Genomic DNA, 22369 nt, shown 5'->3' with positions numbered 1-22369 from the left:
CTGTGCCCTGGCTTCCGTCTCCTTTGACGTGACGCTCGCAGGGGGGTGGAACCGGCGGCAAATTCAAATAGTAAAACACACCAAACACACTGATATATTACAAAATTAAAATAAATTCACATTAGTTTGCCCCCCAGTGCCCTATCCTGCAGTTTTACTGTACTTTTCATGTATATATATATATATATATATATATATATATATATATATATATACAGTATATATATATATATATATATATATACACAGTATATATATATATATATATATATATATACACAGTACATACATTGGTTTGGGCTGCTCGTTCTTAAGAATTACATGCAAAATAAGGGTACCGCTTTCAGCACCTAAAATCGGAAAGAACCATACCGCCATGGAGGTTAAAGTACCTTTGAACTTGTGAAAATGTTTTTGGGGGGCTGGTTAAATACCTGGGTGTACTTTTCTATTAGTACCCTGATGTCTCTCCTGCACTCCATTGAAGGTAATGAAGGGAAGATTGCACTCCATTATCTTCTTTCTAGCCACAGCAGCCGGGGAAAGGAACAGCATAAACTGAAGTCACAAAATCCTCATTATTCCTGGATTTTAACTAGTTAGGTAAAATTAGCACAGATGTTCACTGGTCTCCTTCCCTTCTACCTAGTGACACTAGCAGGTGGGATAGCGGAACCTGTGAAACATGTAGGGGGTATGGTTGGGGGGGAGGGATGACAGGGGGGTCAGGAAAGCAGTCAGGTTAAAGTCACTCCCACTAGGGGGAGGACATGGTGGGTTACATAGTTAGTCAGGTTGAAAAAAGAAAAGTTCATCTAGTTCTACTAATAGGAAAAAAAAATCATACAATCTCATATACACAATCCTTTACTCACAGTTGATCTAGAGGAAGGCTAAAAACCACAGCAAAGCATGATCCAATTTGCTACAGCAGGGGAAGAAATTTCTTACTGATCCCCCGAGAGGCAATCAGATTTTCCCTGGATCAACTTTACCTATAAATGTTAGTACCCAGTTATATTATGTACATTTAGGAAAGCATACAGGCCATACAGGCCTTTTTTTAAAGCAATCTACTGAACAGGCCAGAACCACCTCTGGAGGGAGTCTATTCCACATTTTCACAGCTCTTACTGTGAAGAAACCTTTCTGTATTTGGAGATGAAATCTCTTTTCCTCTAGACACAAAGAGTACCCCCCTGTCCTCTGTGATAACCATAAAGTGAATAACTCAACACCAAGTTCACTGTACGGACCACTTACTTATTTGTACATGTTCATCATATTCCCTCTTAATTTCTTCTTCTCAAGAAAGAATAAGTTCAGTTCCTCTAATCGTTCCTCATAGCTGAGCTTCTCCATGCCACTTATCAGTTTGGTTGCCCTCCTCTGCACTTTCTCCACTTCCCCAATATCATTTTTGAGAACTGGTGCCCAAAACTGAACTGCATATTCCAGATGAGGCCTTACTAATGATTTGTACAGGGGTAAAATTATATCTTCCTCTCTGGAGTCTATACCTCTCTTAATACAAGAAAGGTCTTTGCTCGCTTTGGAAACCGCAGCTTGGCATTGCATGCTATTATTAAGATTATAATCTACCAAAACCCCCAGATCCTTCTCCACCGTTGATTCCCCCATTTGTACTCCCCATAGTATGTATGATGCATGCATTTTCTTAATCCCCAAGTGCATAACTTTACATTTATTAACATTAAACCTCATTTGCCACATAGTTTCCCAGTGCATTAGGGTCGGCTTGTAAGTTTGAGACATGGTTTAAGGACATTATTCCACTGCAAAGCTTGGTGTCATCTCCAAATACTGAATTGGTACTTTTAATCCCAGACCCTATATCATTTATAAAGATATTAAAAAGTAAGGGTTCCAACACTGAACCTTGGGGTACATCACTGATAACCTTAGACCATTCAGAGTAAGAATCATTAACCATTACTCTCTGAATTCAATCTTTTAGCCAGTTTTCCATTTACAAACTGATCTTTCCAAGCCTGTAGGCTTTACCATACACATTAGCCATGTCTGGTGAACTGTGTCAAATGCTTTTGAAAAATCCAAGTATACCACGTCCACAGCCACCCCTCTGTCCAAGGTTTTACTTACCTCCTGATAAAAAGAAATCAGGCTTGTTTGACAACTTCTGTCTTTCATGAATTTATACTGTCTGTTGCTTAAAATATTTTCTTCCAGCAAGAAGTCATCTATGTGATCTTTTAATCTACTCTCCAGTATCTTCCTGTTAAACTAACAAGTCTATAGTCACTTGGTAAAGACCTTTAAAATATGGGCACCATATTGGCCCTACACCTATCCAGTGGTACATTAGAAACAATGGCTTTGAAATAACAGAGCTCAATTCTTTTAGGATCTGTGGGTGTATGCCATCTGATCCAGGTGCTTTATCCACCTTTATTCTGTCTAAATATTTCTGGACCATATCACTTTTGAGCCATTGTGGATAATTTTGGGCTGTGTCAATACCATCCCCATTATGGAGTTGAGATCCCCCATGCTCTATTTTATACACAGAGCTGAAGACAGTATTTAATCAGTTTGCCTTCTCTTTGTCCTCAGTCACCCACTCCAGATTATTTTGTAAAGGGCCTACATGCTCAGACCTGACCTTTTTTTTATTATTAATATACAGTATTTGAAGAATTGTTTAGAGTTTGTTCTACTATATTTTGAAATCTGTTGTTCACTTTGAATGTTTGCATCCTTGATTCCCTTTTTAAATATTCTGTTATATTCTTTGTAACATTTAAATGATGATAGTGTTCCTTCATTTTTATATTTTTTTAAAAGCTAATTTCTTGTTATTTATAGCTTTTTTAACTTTGGCCATGAGCCACATAGGTTTTATTTTAAGACTTTGAAATGTATTGGCCATGGGAATATACTTTGCAATGAGTTCACATACAGTCTTTTTGAAGAATTACTTTTTGTTCTGTGTTTATTAATGCCAATGGAAAATGTCAGAATGCTCTAACATATAAAGTGCTACGCATAGACAGATCATAAATTTATATATCTGTGCAAAATCAAACTAAGTGTAAAGTGCTATAGGTGCAAAAATAAGTTTGTTACTCATATATATCACAAAGTGATATCATATATATAGAAGCTCTAAGTTCTTGAACTGTGGATAATAGTGTTCAAATCAAAATTAAAGTCCATATCCAAAACCAAAGGGCATTCTGTGTTCAGAGATAGAAGAATATCACTGCAAACGTGACCATCTCCATAAAGGGAAGTCAGGAGCGCTTATCAGAAATCATGGACTCTAATGCCGATAGCAAAGAGTCATACATGCAGAAGGCTATGAGCCCTAATGGTACAACATCACAGAGTGGTTGACAGCATCTCTCCAAATATCTCAGATACCCAGAAAAACAAAAGGTCTCCCCATAGTGTAATATCATTTAAACCAAGCTTTATTAAAAAGTAGAAAACTTAAATTTTCTGTGCAAATAGCAGGCAATTCAAATGTGATCACAAGTGATCTTTAACAGGCGCAATATTATGGAGCAAACTCTATCCAGCCCGACGTACGTTTCATCCACCTGGCATCATCTAGGGTATAAATGTTTGTTTTTTTTCTAATTCCACACTTCTCATTTAGGCTGTATGTGTTACAGAACAATACAATTTTCACGGAGTGCATCAGCAACATCATATTTTGACAGCACATATTTTGCATGTGTACTACATTTTTTTTTTTTTTTTACTTTTACATTATCACTTGGCTTAAATAATGCAGCAACACCTCAATTTGATTCACTATACACTGCTTTTTCAGGTAGTTTTGGATATGACACCTGAATTCCTATCCAGCGGTAACAGGCCTGAATTGATTGATGAGGTTAGCTGTCAAAACAGATTTAGAAGTTACAGGAAATTGTACTGTTAAAAAAATATCAAGCTTAAGCCCTCAACTTTGTACAACTGTTTTGTAGAGTAGTTTGTAAATTTATTTTTTTCCAATGCTATACTACATTGCCTTGCAAGCTGTAAACTATTTTAACAAAATAGGCTGCATGTCCTGTCATTTTTGAACCCTTTCTCCTGCTGAAGAGCCCGCTTTCCACTCTCCCTCCTCCCCTCCTCTGCAGGGTTGAGCAATAGGGGGAAACTGTGACAAAGAGCTTGAGAGACTTACTTTATGGCACATATTACAGTAAATAGAGTCAGTATGTGGACACACTGAGTAGGGCCAAACTTAGCCTTAAATGTTCCTGTAAGTCTACTTACCCCTCCCCACCATCTCCAGCAGCAGCCTTGACCAAGCAGGTTTTTCATTTGCAGTTGAAGGCCCCTAATCATGCCTAGCATCTCAGTGACAGCTTGGCAAAATTGCTGACTTTACAGCTGCTCCAATTCCAACTGGTAAAGTTGGTTTCCCTTCCACCGGTTTATGGCTTGTTCTGCACCTCAGTGGCCTGTACCTAGCTAACTTTTTTGCTCAGAAGGGTGTTGCTGGTAAAGAGGAGGCAGTGCTGATGGTGAGGAAGAGTAGCAGTGTTAGGGAACTGGTGATGAGGTGGAGGGTTGTGGTGCTGGTGGTTACGAGGAGGAAAAATGGGGCAGCTTTAGGGGACCAGCCAAGAAGGAGTACAAAGTGTCCCATTCATAAAAAGCACAGCAAACCCATTTGCCACATCTCCTTATAGTGGCTGGATCCACCACACTGTAGGCATAAATGAAGGGTAAACACAAATTGGAAAAAGGCTGTCTGTCTTCCACAAGGTGGTCTTCTGTGAAATAGAGTTGTGCTGCAAAGCACCCCTACCTCCCCTCCCTATTAACTTTCTTTCCATTTATTAAATCTGGTGGCTTTATTCTACTTCACTGGAGGCATGGGTGAAAGGGAAGATCTAATAGTAATAGGCTGGCTGCCATGTTACAAGGCAGCCTTGGTTTCACACTTGTTACTGAAACAGGCAACGCTGACCTTTGTGTGCAGCATGTCACTGCACACTTCAGCACAAGAGAGCTGCACTTCAAAGCATTTTTTTTAATGTATATATTTTTGTACATTTTTAATGGGTTTTTTCAAGATAAGGCCAACAGCTTAAAAGCTGGCTTCACAGATGTGGATGGGGCAAAAATTTATTTTGGCACTACCTTTACATTGTTCTTTGATGTAAAACAATTTTTTAATTTGACCTCAACTAAATCCCTGGACACGTCTGACAATGTGGAGGGCGTTAACAGCACAATCGTTTTAAAAGGTGGACATTGAAGAAGTTGGAAGTCTCACTTTTGAAACCCAATATAGGAGGAAAGAAAATAATAATTAAAAAAAATACAAAAGAGTTTTAAAGCAGAACAATGAAGATTTTTTTCTTTACTGAAGTCATCAAATCTGCATGTACCTAGTATTGAATTAAAAAACTATTTCAAAGGAAATAGTCAGAAAAAAAGGCAATGCCCAGGATGTATGCCAATATATTAGACTGTGCTGGAAAGATTGTTTTATCATGGTTACGTGATGCTTTACATTTTATTGGGTTTTATTTGAGTTGTGCAAAGAGAGATCACACAAACACTTGTAGGTATAACATTTAATTAGGTAATGACAGATACAGATAACAAATGTAATAATATTAGAAAATGTAACAAGAATACTTAATTAAAGATGTCTTTTTGCCAAGGAGTCTGGTCCACTTTCACAGCTTGGCACAGAGGATCAGAATCAGGCACATGCATTTAACCACTTTAGGACGGGAGGATTTTCCTGCTTTACGTTTAGGCCACTTTTTGCAACTTGGCATTGTGCGACTTTAACTGACAATTGCGCGGTCATGCAACGCCGTATCCAAACGAAATTTGCATCCTTTTTTACCCACAAACAGAGATTTCTTTTGGTGGTATTTGATCACCTCTGCGCTTTTCATTTTTTGCGATATTAATAAAAAAAATAGCGACAATTTTGAAAAAATAACAATATTTTTCTACTTTGACAGTTAAAAAATATCCAATATATTCAATTTTGGTCATATATTTAGGCCAAAATGTATTTAGCTACATGTCTTTGACAAAAAAATTCTCAATGAGCGTATTTTTAACCTCTTTAAGACCGGAAGATTTTACCCCATTCCTGACCAGGCCATATTTTGGGATTCGGCACTGCGTGCGACACTGTACCCAAATTAAATTTATGTCTGTAAAGTTATGTTTTTTCCCCCTCAAATAGATCTTTCTTTTGGGGGTATTTGATCACCTGTGCAATTTTTACTTTTTGCACTATAAACAAAAAAAGAGAGACAATTTTGAAAAAATAACAATATTTTTTACATTTTTTTATAGGAAAGTCCTCCCAAAAAAAATTTAAAAATCAAAATGTTTTAACATTTTAGGCCAATTTGTTTTCTGCTACATATGTTTGGTAAAAAAAAATCGCAATAAGCGTATTTTGATTGGTTTGCACAAAAGTTATCGCAGCTACTAACTACCGGAAATTTATGACATTTTTATTGTTTTTTTTTTTAAACTAGTAATGGCGGCGATCTGCAATTTTTTTTTGCGGGACTGCGACATTGCGGCGGACAGATCGGACCCCTAACTGACATTTCTTTACAATTTTGGGGGTATCAGTGACATTACTACAGTAATCAGTGCTATAAATATGCACTGTTACTGTAATAATGACACTGGCAGGGAAGGGGTAAACTTTATTGGTGATCAAGGGGTTAATGTATGCCTGGTGCTTACTGATGTGTGTGGGGGGGGAGGGGACTGTGTGACACAGGCACAGATCACAGGTTCAGCTATCCTGAATCCTGTAATCTGTGACTGCCTGTCACAAAGGAGATCCGCCCGCTTTGTTTACACAAGTGGGCGGATCTCCTCACTCGATCCCCGACGATCGGGGAAGAGCGGTGGTGATCACCACCTGTCCTCCCCTGGCCCGACTCCCGCTGTGTCTGAATGCAGCGGGAGCGAGCCTCCGGCGGCGCGCATGCGCTGCCCACAAGGGGAGGAGTTCAGCGAAGTAGGTCTACATCGCTGGACGATAATGAGCCACTTTGCCGCAGTGCGCTCAATGTGAGCGGTCGGCGAGTGGTTAAGCAACCCTGAGATGAGACTGATTATTTTAAGTTTTAGCTGTGTTATTCACAGGACAAGTGTGTAAGGAAATGATCAACCCCCTTGAAAGCAAAATGACCTTTTAGGGACTTGGTCAGTTTGTAATGATGTTTCTTTGGTATGCAATCAGCTAAAGTAACCAAGCTTTAGAGGCTTTCTTATACATCTGTGAGCCAGAACTAAAGAAGAAATTTATTTTCACCATCAAAGATGATGTTTTATCAGGAAATTGTTATTAGATTATTTCACAAATATTAGTCAGAATTATTGTACAGTTGATGCACAGTTTGCAAGACACATTATTAGGCTGCAAATTAGAATAGAGAGGTGAGGCAGATTTTATCACAAAATAAAAATTGAAATGTAGTTATTCAGAGAAAAAAGACAACATATTGAACAAGCTCAATGAACACTATGTAATCCACTTTAATAGGACACAAATTTAGGCAGGTTGTATAAAGAAATAAAAATTAGACTGTGCTATTTTACTAAGAATAGCTCGAAATATTGTGTAATTGATGCACAGTATATAGGTAGCCTTATTAGGCTGCAAGTTAACAGGGAGAGACCAGGCATAGTGTATTATGAAAAAAAAAAAAACACAATGTATTGTTTTCAGAGGCAATAGCCATCAATATTGTACTGACTCCATGCACAGTATGTCAGCAGCTGGCAATCTTGATTAGAGTGTTTTGTTTTGCAGAAAAAGAATAAAGAAATATTGTACTGACTACATGCAATGTATGTAAGCAGCTTTTACTAAGCTGGAGTTTAAGACTGGCCATATATGAGTCGTTTTCTCTTTGTTCAACCAGCAGGGTTAAATGAAAGAAAATGACTCAATTCCTCCAGCCACACACTTGAAGTAGATGGAGAACTCCTGCTGAGCTACTATATTCTAACATCCGGGGGACTACATAGTACCCCTACCCATTCACCAAAAAAGTGAATAAAGACAGTACATGAGTCTTTGACAATTCCTTTATTAAAAATTAAAAAACAATGTCCCCTGATGTAGATCCGTCGGCAATCACACCGCCCTCCACCACCGCCAGAACATGTTTTTTGCATTTATTCACATCCCCAGGGTCAATTACTTGCATATAAGCCTTTAAAATGGGAAATTTTGATTTTTCAAGTTTGGGCCCCATAGACTTTAATAGGGTTCATTGTTCGGGTAAGAACTTTTTCTCTGTTCGGGAGTTATGGTGTGAACCGAACAGAGGCATGTTCGGCTCATCTCTACTAGCCATAAAGTTCAGATAAACGTTGAAAATGAAAGATAGAAGTGGATCAGTTGACATGCAAAACTGCTTCAGATGTTGGTTGCTCTATTTTTGATAAATTCCCCTCAGAGATTCTAGTTGTACAACATTTGCAAATATATGTGAACCACATTACCTTGTCAAGGACCTTCTTTGTAGTGTGGTCCTTAATTCTTATTTATGTCAGCCTCCATCTGGGAGCATATAAAGCAATGGATAAATTAAGCACCTAGACCTCCTCTTACACACACATATGAAATGTATACGCAAACTACCCCCACGAAGATACTTCCCTTTGGGGCCCTTCGCTCCTCGCATGATATACCTCTGCGGGAGCATTTTCGTTATATGCAACTCCATCATTTTCTTCAGCAACTTGTTAAGCATAGACCCTTACCCTATACGCTTACGCCATTTGAGAGCATCTGTAGGGCACGGCCCCACTCGACGGGACTCATATCCCTTCTATATGCTTCTATTATCGCCTGCGATACACCCCCTTTCTCGGCATATCATTCCAACTGGGAACTAGAACTGGGGGGCGGTCTGGACAAGGAAGATTGGCAGCACATGACGGCGGCTCTCTCTAAGTGTTCCCGCAATGTCTTGATTCTGGAAAATGCTTACAAGGTATTTTACCGATGGTACTATACTCCGGCCAGACTGGCTAAATTTATACCCGCCTACTCCCCCCTGTGTTTCCGGGGATGCGCTCAGGAGGGGACAATGGCGCATATTTGGTGGACATGTCCCAGGGTGCGCAGACTGTGGATTAGGATTTATGCCTTACTCCGTAATATTTTTCAAGTCACCCTGAAGAAGGATCCGTATGAGGCTCTCTTGTGCAAGCCTATACCTGATTTGACTCGTGCACAGCGGCAGTTGGCTCAGCACTTGTTTACGGCCACGAAATTGACCATTGCTCGATCTTGGAAGACCCCGTTGCTTAGCTTTGAGGTGGCCAAAAACCGTATGAATGATATTCTCGTTAATGAAAAGTTGACTGCGATAGTTTCTGATTCTCACGCTAAGTTTCTTAAGGTGTGGGACCCTTGGATCTCTACCGTTGCCCCTTCTAGATTCCAGACCACCCTTCTCTCTCTTTAAATGCCTCCTGGGCGCACACCCCGCAGGGCCTGTCCCCCCCCCCCCTTTTTTTTTTTCCTCTCCCCCTTCCTCCTCCCCGCCCCTTCTTTTGCCTTTCTCTATTGTCGTCTCTCTCTTCTTGTTTGTCCTACTTTCTCACTTTTCCTTCCTTTTTTGTCTTTGTCTCGTACTGTTGTTTTCCTTCCCGGCTTGGTACTCTCTGGTCCAGCCTTTGTTTGCTCATTGGAACGTAATGAACCTTTTCCTTATGATGACCTTCCTACATTGTGATATAATAAGGGACTTTAGGTCCCCTCCTGTGCTCTTCTGCTTGTTGATGTTCATTATTTGGTCCGTGTTGTTTCCCGGTTGGCGCACGTACTATGTTTGTAACATGTTCTGCCAATATCTATTTCTCTGCGTTCCAGTTTTTTCTTTACTCATTGTACACATGTATCGTGTATTTGATGTATGTCAATGCCTTTATTTTCAAAATAAAAACTTTTGTACAAGAAATGTATACGCAAACAAGAGCATCGGGTTCACACACATATGAAAATAATAACTGCTTCACACACTTTGGGCATTGCCATGCATTCTGCAGTGAGGGGGATAATTCTTCACTGTTATCTGTAAATTGATACCCATGAAAAATGCTTTTATAGCATCCAATATGGATCATTTTGTGTACCTTAGCATTTCCCCATTTCACAGGCACAAGCAATTTTGAGGTTGGTTATGCGGATAAATTTTAATGCAAATGAAAACCCCATGTGTGCTACCAAAACCTAACCTCAAAATTAACCAAATCAAAAATGAAATCACACACACACAAAAAAAATACACACCAAAAATAAGAAATCTCGAAAAAGAGTTGCACTGCTCAAATAAATATTGTATTGCATATTTATTGGTTAAGGCTGTACTGCACCTGCAAAGGTTAAAACATCAACCACTTATGTTTATTGGGAAATGGGCAGAGAGTAGAGAGAGATTCTGTGTATTGTATAAAATGTTGCTATTAAAATCGCTTCTGAAGAAGTCTAGTAGTAATGGTCTATTGATACACTATAGAGATTCTTTTCTTTCTCATTCTAATTTGTTATTGTGTAATGCTGAGGAGGACAGAATGGCTGAAAGGAGTTTGCATTGCCATTAGTGGGAAAAGGCACTGTTAGGTCAATAAAATCTGGTAAGTCCACCTCTAAATAAGAGGGACACAGAGGACCTTAGACAGCACCTGAGGAATTTTTATTCAAAGTGTATTTGACTTTTGCATTTAAGTTAAAGTAAACCCCACTATATGTTGATTGTGTGTTCCTATTCACAAAGCACGTCTAAAAAAATTTTGTATGTTTCTCGAGACAAGGTACCATAGCTAACTACAAGATTTTTTGAGCTATGTAAGAGTGAACCTTTCCTAAGGTCTGTACAATGCTGGAGGGTGGTTTCTATATGTTTAACCCATTGTTAGGACAGATGGTGTTCAGATCTAGTTAGAAATGATAATGAAGATCTGCCTAGATAATACAGAAATGTTTTTTTGGGCAAACACAGCTGCCCAGCCCTCTCACAAAAAAAAAAATAACTTTAGTAGCATTTTTCCTTTCTGTTGGGTCCAGAGTAGAGCATCTAAAAAAGGTAAGCTGCAATTTTTTTATTTTTATTTTTTTGGTATGTAATGGGGACTTGTAATGAATATAATGTAAGTATCATCCCAATTTGGCTGCAAAAGTGGAAATACACCAAGCTATTCATTCAGAAGGTAACAAGCTGAGTTTAACCACGACAAGTGCCATCTAGAGAGCTTCACTGGATAGCCCTCTCCAAGGCTGAGCAGCACTGGGCAGACCGCATAGTAAACACTTCCAATGCTTTATTTATGTCACTTCTGGGCTCTGGGTGAGCTTATTTATTCTCACTGGGACCCTGATTTTAATGATTGGTGAGACCATCCACTGTGTGATTTCCGGAGAGACTTCCATAGAGAGTGTTGAGGCGCATTTGCTGTTGTAATTGGCAGCCATTACATCCAATGAGTTTGCATTTTTTTACACTGGTGGTAGTCTACTAATCTGTACACCATTGCCTTGCTGTCTGCTCACTGGATTGGTGATTTAATTATGGACCAATATATAAACAAAGAAATTATTACCATTATATGAACCATTGCTTTTATCTATCTATCTATCTATCTATCTATCTATCTATCTATCTATCTATCTATCTATCTATCTATCTATCTATCTATCTATCTATCTATCTATCTATCTATCTGTGCTTATATCTTTGCTATGCTTGATTGCATATATGTCTTTAAGGTGCTACACTTTTGTTTATTAGATAATATACAGCGTTAACCATTATACAGTATATTGGTAGTTCTTGGACACAGGCATTGTTTTTTGCATTCAATAGCTCAAGGTAATATGACATATATGATTATTATTGATATATATATATATATATATATATATATATATATATATATATATATATTATATATATTATATATGATATTATTCATTCACTTGTGACTTATTTTTAGTGACACGTTTTTAACAATATTTTTTTAGTTTAGTTTAGTTTTTTTTTTTTTTACTGGGTTTATAGGTTTAGGACTTGTTATATAATTTTTAGTTCATACAGTTATCCAAAAGCAAGTGGGTATTAAGATTTGAATGTGTGTTGTGTGTTATACATTTTACATGCTGTTCTTACACAACTTTAACAGTTAACAGAAAAAGACCATAGAAATGAATGATTATTTTATAGTATAGTCAAGTGCTAAAAAAAAAAAAAAAAAAACAACGAGGAACCCCTTCTAAAACATAAAATGTTCAGAGACAAATCCTTTAAAAATCCAGTATTAGCTCTAAACATCAAGTGGCATCTATGCAGAAATGGAACAATTCGGACTCATATAAATGAAATAATTTTCTTTAGTACTAATCTATCAAAGTAAATGAAAAATGCATACTTCTCTACTTAAGAAAAAAAGAACCAACATTTTTAAAAGAATCTAGCATGAAACAACAAAGTCATTACGCTGGTTTTTCATTTGAAAAAAAAAAAAGGTTTGGGCTCTTCTAAAATGTCTCTGAAGATAAAAGCATGATTGTGAATAACTAAGATAAAAGTCATTTGATCACTACATAACCTTAAGAGATCAAAATACTAATTTATTATTCTATTATTATTTTTTTTTTAGGACCTGTTGTGCCACCTTTCAACATCAGTTCCCTTGGCTTCGGGAATAAGACCCACGTCTCCAGAGATAATCTCACATTCTCCTTCTACTACCAGCACTCCTCATCTGTAGCTGCCATGTTTATCTTGGCCTATACTTTCATCTTTCTTATGTGCATGATTGGCAACATGTTGGTATGCTTCATTGTACTAAAGAATCGTCAGATGCGTACAGTTACCAACATGTTCATTCTGAACCTTGCAGTCAGCGACTTGCTAGTTGGAATTTTCTGTATGCCAACAACTTTGGTGGACAACCTTATTACTGGTAAGTTATATGGTGGCCTAAGTGAACAAAGGAATATTTTATGCTAGTGTTATTATTTCTCACTACAGTTGTGTTAATAAGCTTATAATCAGCCCCAAAGCTGCACACGAGGTGTACTTGGACTTTACAATATAACAATTACCTAAAACATATGGCCAAATTGGTCCTTCAGTTGCTACAGCAAAAAAACTTTGAGGTTCCAGAGTGCTGATAACAATTTACTGACAGCAACATCATTGAGTCAGTTTAGGACTTCATGCTAGACAGCCAAATATTTTAAAAATTGAAATGGACTAGAGGCTTTTTGCTAAGAAAGGGCCGCTTTACCACATACCATAGAAAAAAAGGAACTCAATCACAACTCTTATGAATCAAAGCAAGCAATCACTGATGTCAAACATAATAAAAATAATTAAGGGCATGCAAACTTTTGCCGTATTGCTCTAGTTTGCTTAAAAATAGTGCTATTATGTGATGCATTAGAGTTTATTTGAATACTATTCAAATAAAAAATTGTGTTCAGTCTGATCACTAGTTTAATAAGAAAATGGTCCACATCCTCAAAAATCTGCCAGGAGTATGTAAACTTTTTAGCATACCTGTTTCTCAGATGATCTTTATCAGAGAACCTAGTACAAGTATGTTGAACGTTAGTGTTGTAAGAGGCTTGTAAGAGGAAATCGAAGCAAGGATACTGAAACAATAACATGAGTTTCTGTAACAGACAGATGGGTTTGTGACCCTAAGGGGTCTATTTATAACTGTCAACAGACCCCATAGAATGCAATATTTCTTTTTAATTAAAAAATCTGATGTACAGAGAGAAAATCCGGACCTTACAAGTACAGTATCTTTACTGAATAAAACAGTTCTTAAAGTGTTACTAAGCCCACAACTGTAGATTCAGTCTATATAAACAGTAAAGTATGCTTGTTACTCACTGTGGAACCTAAGGGGTTAATTCCCCACATTGGGTAAAAAGGCTGTGTGATCCTGTCTTCTCTGGTCCTCCCGTTCTTTGCTGTCTCCAATCCATCCACTGATAGGAAGCAGTCTGCACATGCTCAGTTTTGTGTGTATTGCTAGAGAGTTTTTTTTTTTTTTTGAAGGATGCATGTGACCAGCACAGGGCCAATCAGCACTGTCCAGACTGAGGGTCAGGGGTCATGCAGCCTCATAGGGCAGTCAGTGGAGAATGAAAACTCCACTTACAAGCTTTAACCAGTGCTTGGCCGGACACTGGTAGAAGTCACAAGACTGCTCTAACTGCAATGCATATAAACGGCTTAGTGGGAGCTTCTGAATAGATGTTCAGAAATGGCCTTCAGAAGGAGGGAGATCGTGCAGCTGGGTGCAAGCGCAGCTGCACGATCTCGGTGTGCCTGTGTCACCAGGACACAGCACAACCCTGCTCAGCAGGAAGGCCTTGTGATTGGCCCTCCTGATCATATAATGTCCAATCACAGCCGTCATGTGATGTCAATGGAGCCGTTGTCACGGCGATCGGCTCTGCTTCTCCTCACACAGTAAGGAGGAGAGCGGATTGGTGCTTTCAGGTGGCGATCAGTAAATATTGAGCTGTTTTACTGCTCTTTACTCACTAATCACCCTGATAGTGTCCCCAACACCCAGTGTCACTAACACGCAGTGTCCCCAACACAGTGAAAACACCTGTCAATCATCTGTCCTAGTAAAATAATCTGTTACAGTGAACATCTGTCCGTGATCATTTTCCACATCTGTCCGTGATCATTTTCCACATCTGTCTGTGATCATTTGCCATATCTGTCCATGATCATTTGCCACATCTGTCCATGATCATATGCCACATCTGTCCGTGATAATCTGCCACATCTGTCCATGATCATCAGGCACACATCATCTGCCACATCTGTCCATGATCATCTAGCGCACATCTGGCACACATCATGTTCCACATCTGCCAGTGATCATCTGGCACATTGTCCATGATCATCTGGTACATCTGTCCATGATAATCTGCCGCATCTCTCCATGAAAATCTGGCGCACATCATCTGCCACACCTGTCTGTAATCATCTGTCACACCTATCCATGATCATCTGGCACACATCATCTGCCACATCTGCCAGTGATCATCTACCACACCTGTCTGTAATCATCTGCCACATCTGTCTGTGATCATCTGGCGCACATCATCTGCCACATCTGTCCGTGATCATCTGCCACATCTGCCTGTGATCATCTGCCACATCTGTCCGTGATTCGCCACATTTGTCCCAGTGAACATCTGCCACATCCCAGTGATCAACATCTGTCACAGGACCTTCAAAAATGTGATAGGTACTGAAATAAGTAATTTATTTATTTAGGACGCCTGAAGGTGCTACTTGGATGTTGGGCCACTGTATGTGGCCAGGATGTGGAAAAGTCTCTAACATGTGGTATCGCCATACTAAGGAGGAGTAGCAGAACGTATTTTGGGGTGTAATTTTTGCTATGTACATGCTATGTGTTAGTAATATCTTATAAATTGACAGCTTTGTGTAAAAAAAAAAAAAAATACGTTTTCATTTTCTTTCCGCATTTTCCAAAAACTTGTGAAAAAAAATGACATGTTCAAAAGAATCATTATGCCTTGTAGAATATACATTGGGGTGTTTTCTTTCCAAAATAGGGTCATTGTGTGGGTAATTCTATTGTCCTGGTGCTCCAGGGCCTTCAAAAATGTGATAGGTTCTCAGGAAATTAAATGTGTAATTTATGTCTTTAGAACGCCTGACAGTGCTACTTTGATTATGGGCCTCTGTATGTGGCCAGGCTGTGGAAAAGTCTCACACATGGGGTATTACTATACTCAGGAGGAGTAGCAAAATATGTTTTGGGGAGTAATTGCAAGTTTATCTATGCCATGTGTAAGAAATAACTTGTTAATTTGACAATTTTGTGGAAAAAAATAAATAAAATCTTCATTACCCAAACTATTGTGGGCAAAAAATTGCAACTTAAAAAAAACTCACTATGCCTCTTACTAAATACCTTGGACTGTCCTCTTTACAAAAAGAGGTAATTTGGGGGGTATTTGTAATGTCCTGACATTTTAGGGCCTCAATAAATTAGATAGGTAGTAAGTACCAGGATTGATCAATTTTCAATGATACATAGCCTAGCTTGTAGACTATATAACTTTCACACAAACCTATTATCATACACTTATCAGGATTTTTGTTTACCAAAGACATGTAGCAGAATACATTCTGTCCAAAACGTATGATGAAATTAGATTTTATTGGTTTCTTTTAAAACTGAAAAGTAGAAAATATTGTTTTTTTTTTTTCAAAATTTTCGCTCTTTTTTTGCTTTACCTGCTGGTGGCACTGTGGCTCCCAGATCTATAAGCTGCAGTTCCAGTGTCCACCAGTGGGGGTCCCTCAGCAGCCAGAAGCTGACATCTCATGCAATCAGTCATCACCTAATGCTGGTAGCAGGAAGTGTATTTAAACCCTGAGCATGCTCTTCCACACTGCCTTGGTGTTGTCTCCATGTGCCCCTGACCTGCGTTCCTGTGTCCCTGCATCCTGATCCTGGACCCTGATCCTGACCCTGCAGTCTGATCCCTTCCTACCTGCTTACTCCGTCTCCTGTTACCCTCTCCCTGTTCTGTCTTGTTCAAAGCTTCCTCTGCTTGATCTCTTGTGTATGACCCTGGCTCTGTTACGATTACGATTCGTTTATCTTGTTTTTTGTATATATTTGGTTTGAGCAGTTGTTCGTTGTGTGTCACTATTGTTTGGTTATCTGGTTTGATTTACACAGTTTTAGTTTTCTGGAGGTCCGTTTACATTTGTGTTATTCACTTATTTTTAAATAAATAATATTCTTTTACACTGTATTTGTGCCTGATATTCTATGTGGCAGTCCAAACATTTCTGGTCACACCTGTTACTGACATATTACCAAGGCCAGTCCTGACCAGAAGTGGCTGCACAGGGAAGCCATCTTGGCTCTGCTGTTGTTTGTTGCAAGATGCATCCTGAGGAGGTTATCTACTTTTCTTTGCTAGTGAGAGAGGAAAAAGAACACTTCTGCCAGATATTAAAGGAGTGGGCCAGTGACCAGCTGTTAGAATGCATTCGTCTTGCTCATTCCCTTGTTGATCAGGGCAGGATGCTGTTTGGTGATGTTCAGCCATTGATTCAAGTTTGTGCAGATTTGGCTTTGTCCAGTACTCCTAAAGGCAGTAATGACTTTTCTCCCCCCGTCAATATGGCTCAGGTAGAATCACTGGTATGTTTATTGGAGGATGACTCGGCTTATTTCTTTGAGCACTATTCAGCATGTTCCCTACAGGTGCTAGTAGAGTGTATTAATGCAGTGCAGTCTCAGACAGGCAGAGTGTAAACTGAATCTTGTTCAACCGCTATTACAAGCATAATCATATATTTTGCACTCAGCCTCAGTCAGCTTGCACCAATCCCTTCCTAGTGCTAGACAACCACCTGCTCAAAGATCTCTCTCTCCATCACCCACACTAACCACAGTTACAGCCCAGTATACCCTACTACCAACCATATGTCAGTGCCCTGTTTACACTTGCTGCACCTACCCTGCCTTTAACCCCTTGAAGATTACCTCTTCTCCTTAGCAACTGCTCCCTCTTTTTCAACATCCCCAGCTTTTCTTTGGCATTAGCTCCTCCCCCTACTCACAGCCTTGTGTTCACATGCAGAACCTCAGTGGCAAAACCCAAAAAGAAACTAAAGTTTTTCCCAACTTGCAAAATCCTGCCACTATCCAATTCTGGCTCCACGCCAGCCGATCTGCTCCAGTCTGCCTCCACCCCAGCCGATCTGCTCCAGTCTGCCCCCACGCCAGCCAATCTGCTCCAGTCTGCCTCCATGCCAGCCAATCTGCTCCAGTCTGCCTCCATGCCAGCCGTTCTGCTCCAGTCTGCCTCTACGCCAGTCGATCTGCTCCAGTCTGCCTCCACATCAGCCGATCTGCTCCAGTCTTCCTCAACGCCAACCGATCTGCTCCAGTCTGCCTCCACACCAGCTGATCTGCTCTAGTCTGCCTCCACACCAGCCAATCTGCTCCAGCCTGATTTCACACCAGCTAATCTGCTCCAGCTTGCCTCTACGCCAACCGATCTGCTCCAGCTTGCCTCCATGCTAGCAGATCTGCTCCAGCCTGCCTCCACGCCAGCCAATCTGCTCCAGTCTGCCTCCACACCAGCCGGTCTGCTCCAGCCTGCCTCCACACCACCTGATCTGCTCCAACCTGCCTCCACGCCAGCTGGTCTGCTCCAGTCTGCCTCCATGCTAGTTGATCTGCTCCAGCCTGCCTCCACGCCTGCTGATCTGCTCCAGCCTGCCTCTATGATTGTGCTTAGGCCGGCCTCTGATGATCTTGAACCTGATAACCCAACTGACCTTGCTGATCCTCTGCCCGCTGCCCAGCCTGATTTGCCTCTGCCCGCTGCCCAGCCAGATATGCTTCTGCCCACTGCCCAGCCTGATATGCCTCTGCCTGTTGCCCAGCCTGATGTGGCTCTGCCTGCTGCCCACCCTGATGTGCCTCTGCCTGCTGCCCAGCCTGATGTGGCTCTGCCTGCTGCCCAGCCTGATGTGCCTCTGCCTGCTGCCCAGCCTGATGTGCCTCTACAGGTTGCCGAGTATAAAGACTCGGTGCCCGCCGCTGAGCCTGATGATTGGGTGCCCAGTGTCCAGCCTGCCTCTGATGATCCCCTGACCAATGACCAGCATGATTTTAATGATCCACTACTTACTGCCCAGCTGGGTTCTACTGACTTTGTGCCCACTTCCCAGCTAGCTTTTATTGACTCTATGCCTGCTGCTCAGCTGGATTGTCCAGCAAAGGGTAGGATTCCATCTGCCGTTGGGGCTGACACCTCTGTGTCTGCGTGTACCTTGCATGGTTTACCTGTTTTGCCTGAGATTCTTTTTTCAGTTGCCTCGGTTGGGTCCCTTTTACAGTATGTTGCTCTGATGGCGCCAAAGCCTTGTGGTCCGGACATACCCGTCACAATTGGTAGCTACATTTGCCTTCATGAAATTGGTAGTGGTGAGCTCCGGGGGAGTGGCAGAGTACCATTTATGTCTTGCCACGACCCGGATGCGATTGCCACAACTCCAGGTGCATTAGGGAACCCGTGTCGGGTAACCAGTGCCTTGGGGAAACCTATATAGTTGTTGATGTGCGAACAAGTCCTGGAAACCAGGCAATCTAAATGGTTGTAACCAGACATTGTGGAGTTGCGGTGTTTTGTTACATGACCCCAGGGCTAAGTTTGTGGATGACCCATGGTATCCCAGCGTTGGGATGTCTTATGTCTTGAGGGATCAAATGTCATATGTCTCTAAGAATCTGGCCAACAGGATACCTAGCCAGTTGCCTAACCCCAGCAGTGGGGTACCTAGCCAGTCACCAGACCCAGGCGGCAGGACATCTAGCTTATTGTTGGATCCCGGCAGCAGGGCATCTTATTTGGAACCCGGCACTCCTTTGGCCTATAATAAATTTTCCCTCTGGACATATGCAGCAACTGGGTATCTTTTATGGACTCCATCAGCTATTGCTGGTTGGAGCACCCGGAGGTCGCTCCTTAGAGGGGGGGTACTGTCAGGAAAGGGTTTACCTGCTGGTGGCACTGTGGCTCCCAGATCTATAGGCTGAAGTTCCACTGTCCACTAGCGTGTGTCACTCAGCAGCCAAAAGCTGACATCACATGCAATCAGTCATTACCTGATGATGGTTGCAGGAAGTGTATTTAAACCCTGTGCATGCTCTTCCTCACTGCCTTGGTGTTGTCCCCATGTGCCCCCCCCCGCATCCTGATCCTGGACCCTGATCCTGACCCTGCAGCCGGATCCCCTACTACCTGCTTTCTCCAAATCCTGTTACCCTCTCCCTGTTCTGTCTTGTTGCCAGCTCCCTCTACTTGATCTCCCGTGTATGACCATGGCTCTGTTACGATTGCGATTAATTTATCCTGTTTTCTGTATATATTTGGTTTGAGCAGTTGTTTGTTGGGTGTCACTATTGTTTGGTTATCTTGTTTGATTTACACAGTTTTAGTTTTCTGGAGGTGCATTTACATTTGTGTTATTCACTTATATTTAAATAAATTATATTCGTTAAACACTATATTTGTGCCTGATATTCTCTGTGGCAGTCCACACATTTCTGGTCACACCTGTTACTGACACCCAGTGGTGAATAAATACCATCAAAAGAAAGCTCTATTTGTGTGAACAAAACAATAAAAATATCATTTGGGTACAGTGTAGCAGCACTGAAAGCTGAAAATTGGCCTGGGAAGGAAGGGGGTGAAAGTGCCCAGTATTGAGGTGATTAAAGATCATGAAAGTCAAATACATACTTGTTTTTTATTAACCCACAAGAGATTGACATATTCATGTTGCATTTAGAAATTGACTGTACTGTACAGTACAATAGTTTTACAAGGTGGCAATAAATGGCAATAAATCAATAAACTTTGCACTTACCAGTAAACTACAAAGAAAAAGCCGCAGCACCCAAAGTTAACAAAACTTCTAAAATGAATCATCCAATATGCTGCTCTAAAAATCTTAAACACAAAATCAGTGTCTACATTCTATAATATTGCTCACACAAATGATAGAATAGATTCCACAAATAATATCTTTACAAAATAGTGCTCAATATATATGTAAAAAAACCCCATGGGTGTATATCAAATACAGGCCATAAATGCATCAGTCTGTGCTCCAACAATATGTGGTGATTCTCATTCCCAAAGTACCAGATGATTTTCAATGTACATTGAAGATATCCACCACCGTCAGAGAGGTAAAAGATGGATTCTCACCCTAATAAAAGACCTTTTAAATTAGAAAAGGTCATAAAATGGCTGTTCCCTATAAAAGCTGGGATCAGTAATGCACTGGCTCTCTGTGGTTCTTCTCCTTCTCACTTGTTCAATCTCACAATCATCATCAGGTCATAGAAAGATAACAGAACAAACAATAGTGCTCACTGTGTACTAAATATGTGTTCAATTTTATTGAACATAAAAACAAAACTTCCAAAGATACAATCAGCACAGCTTTACAGAGCGGGATGCAACCTGTAGCTCACCGCTCACTACCTGGTTTGGATGATAATTCACTCTCTTGGATAGATCGGGTTGCAGTTTGATAAGATCTCTGTGTAGCATGGAGCGCTCCACCCCATACTCCTTGATGAAGTCACATTGACGTAATGCATGTTGTGGAGATAAAATTATAATTAAAAAAAAGGCATTTAATAATTTCATGAAAAAAAAAAAGCTCCTCACATAAATTAAATTTTCATTTGTGAAATGTGTCTAGTCAAGTAAGCATTTCATATTATACTGCAACAGCAAATTAAATCACCCAACTATACTTAGACTGCACTAACATGTTATATGATACAGCAAAACCATGGAATGCAGTATTAGGCCCCTTTCGCACTAGCAGACTGATTGGGTATTCCTGTCAATTTTTCAGACAGACTTAATCGGACTCTCCAGTCTGCCCTATGGAGTGGCGGGTGTTAATGGGCATGTGTCCATCGACACCCCCTGATATCGATCCAATCCTATCTGCTAAAAATCAGACTGATGGCATTCCCCGTCTGGCAGATCAGATTGGATGGCAGTCGGGTGTGCTCAGACAGGCGGTCAGTTTACATCCAACCACTCATAGAGGAGAGCAGGTTGCACGGCGGACATGGACCAGCCATCTGCCTGCTCAGCGGGGATCAGAGGACGGGTTTCCCACTGAGCAGGTGGACTCCAACGGAGCCCGTCTCATGTGGAAGGGACCCAATTGTCGATGATGGGCACCACAATGCATAGAAGTGTGGTACTGTTCTTTAACGGTGCGCTGCAACACATGTGCACTAGAGCTGTGTTGCTTTAGTGCATCGAGGTGCCTTTAAAAATTAACAGCACAGCAACACACAGTATGGTGTTTTCCAGCTCTGAGGTGCAGCATAAAATTGTATTACACTGAAAATTTGCAAAAGCGAATATATATTGCAGCTTACCTACTCTTATATGTGGAGGCTGCATTCGTTTTCTCGTTTAGGCTTTGTTCACACTGATCTGACACGAAGGTCATACAGCTTCTAATCTGACTTTGCCATGCCACTTCATGCCAACCCCCCCCTTTCAAAATCCATACCAGACCCTTATCTGAGCATGTAGCCCAGCAGGTCAGGAAAGGGGAGGGGATGTGTAAGCAACCCCCCCTCCTGGACCATACCAGGCCACATTCTCTCAACATTGAGGGGTGGATGCTTTGGGGCAGGGGGTGCTCTGTGCCCCCCACCCCCAAAGCTCCTTTTCCCCAGTCCTGGGTAGTTTTTAAATTTCTACACAGCT

The 22369-nt window shown here is 40.7% G+C and overlaps 1 protein-coding gene across 1 annotated transcript in view; it reads left to right on the top strand.

Annotated features, from left to right (window-relative positions):
* Positions 1-22369, top strand: part of NPFFR1 (neuropeptide FF receptor 1) — a 402077-nt gene that overhangs the window by 194302 nt on the left and 185406 nt on the right. Inside the window, exon 2 of the mRNA XM_082268073.1 lies at positions 12673-12978. Coding sequence (XP_082124199.1) covers positions 12673-12978 — 306 coding nt within the window. The remainder of the gene's footprint in view (positions 1-12672; positions 12979-22369) is intronic.

Source organism: Pelophylax lessonae (assembly GCF_965119305.1).
Source record: "Pelophylax lessonae genome assembly, chromosome: 9".
NCBI classification, from domain to species: Eukaryota; Metazoa; Chordata; class Amphibia; order Anura; family Ranidae; genus Pelophylax; species Pelophylax lessonae.
Note: the sequence above shows the minus strand (reverse complement) of the source record. Positions and strands in the feature narration are given on the sequence as shown.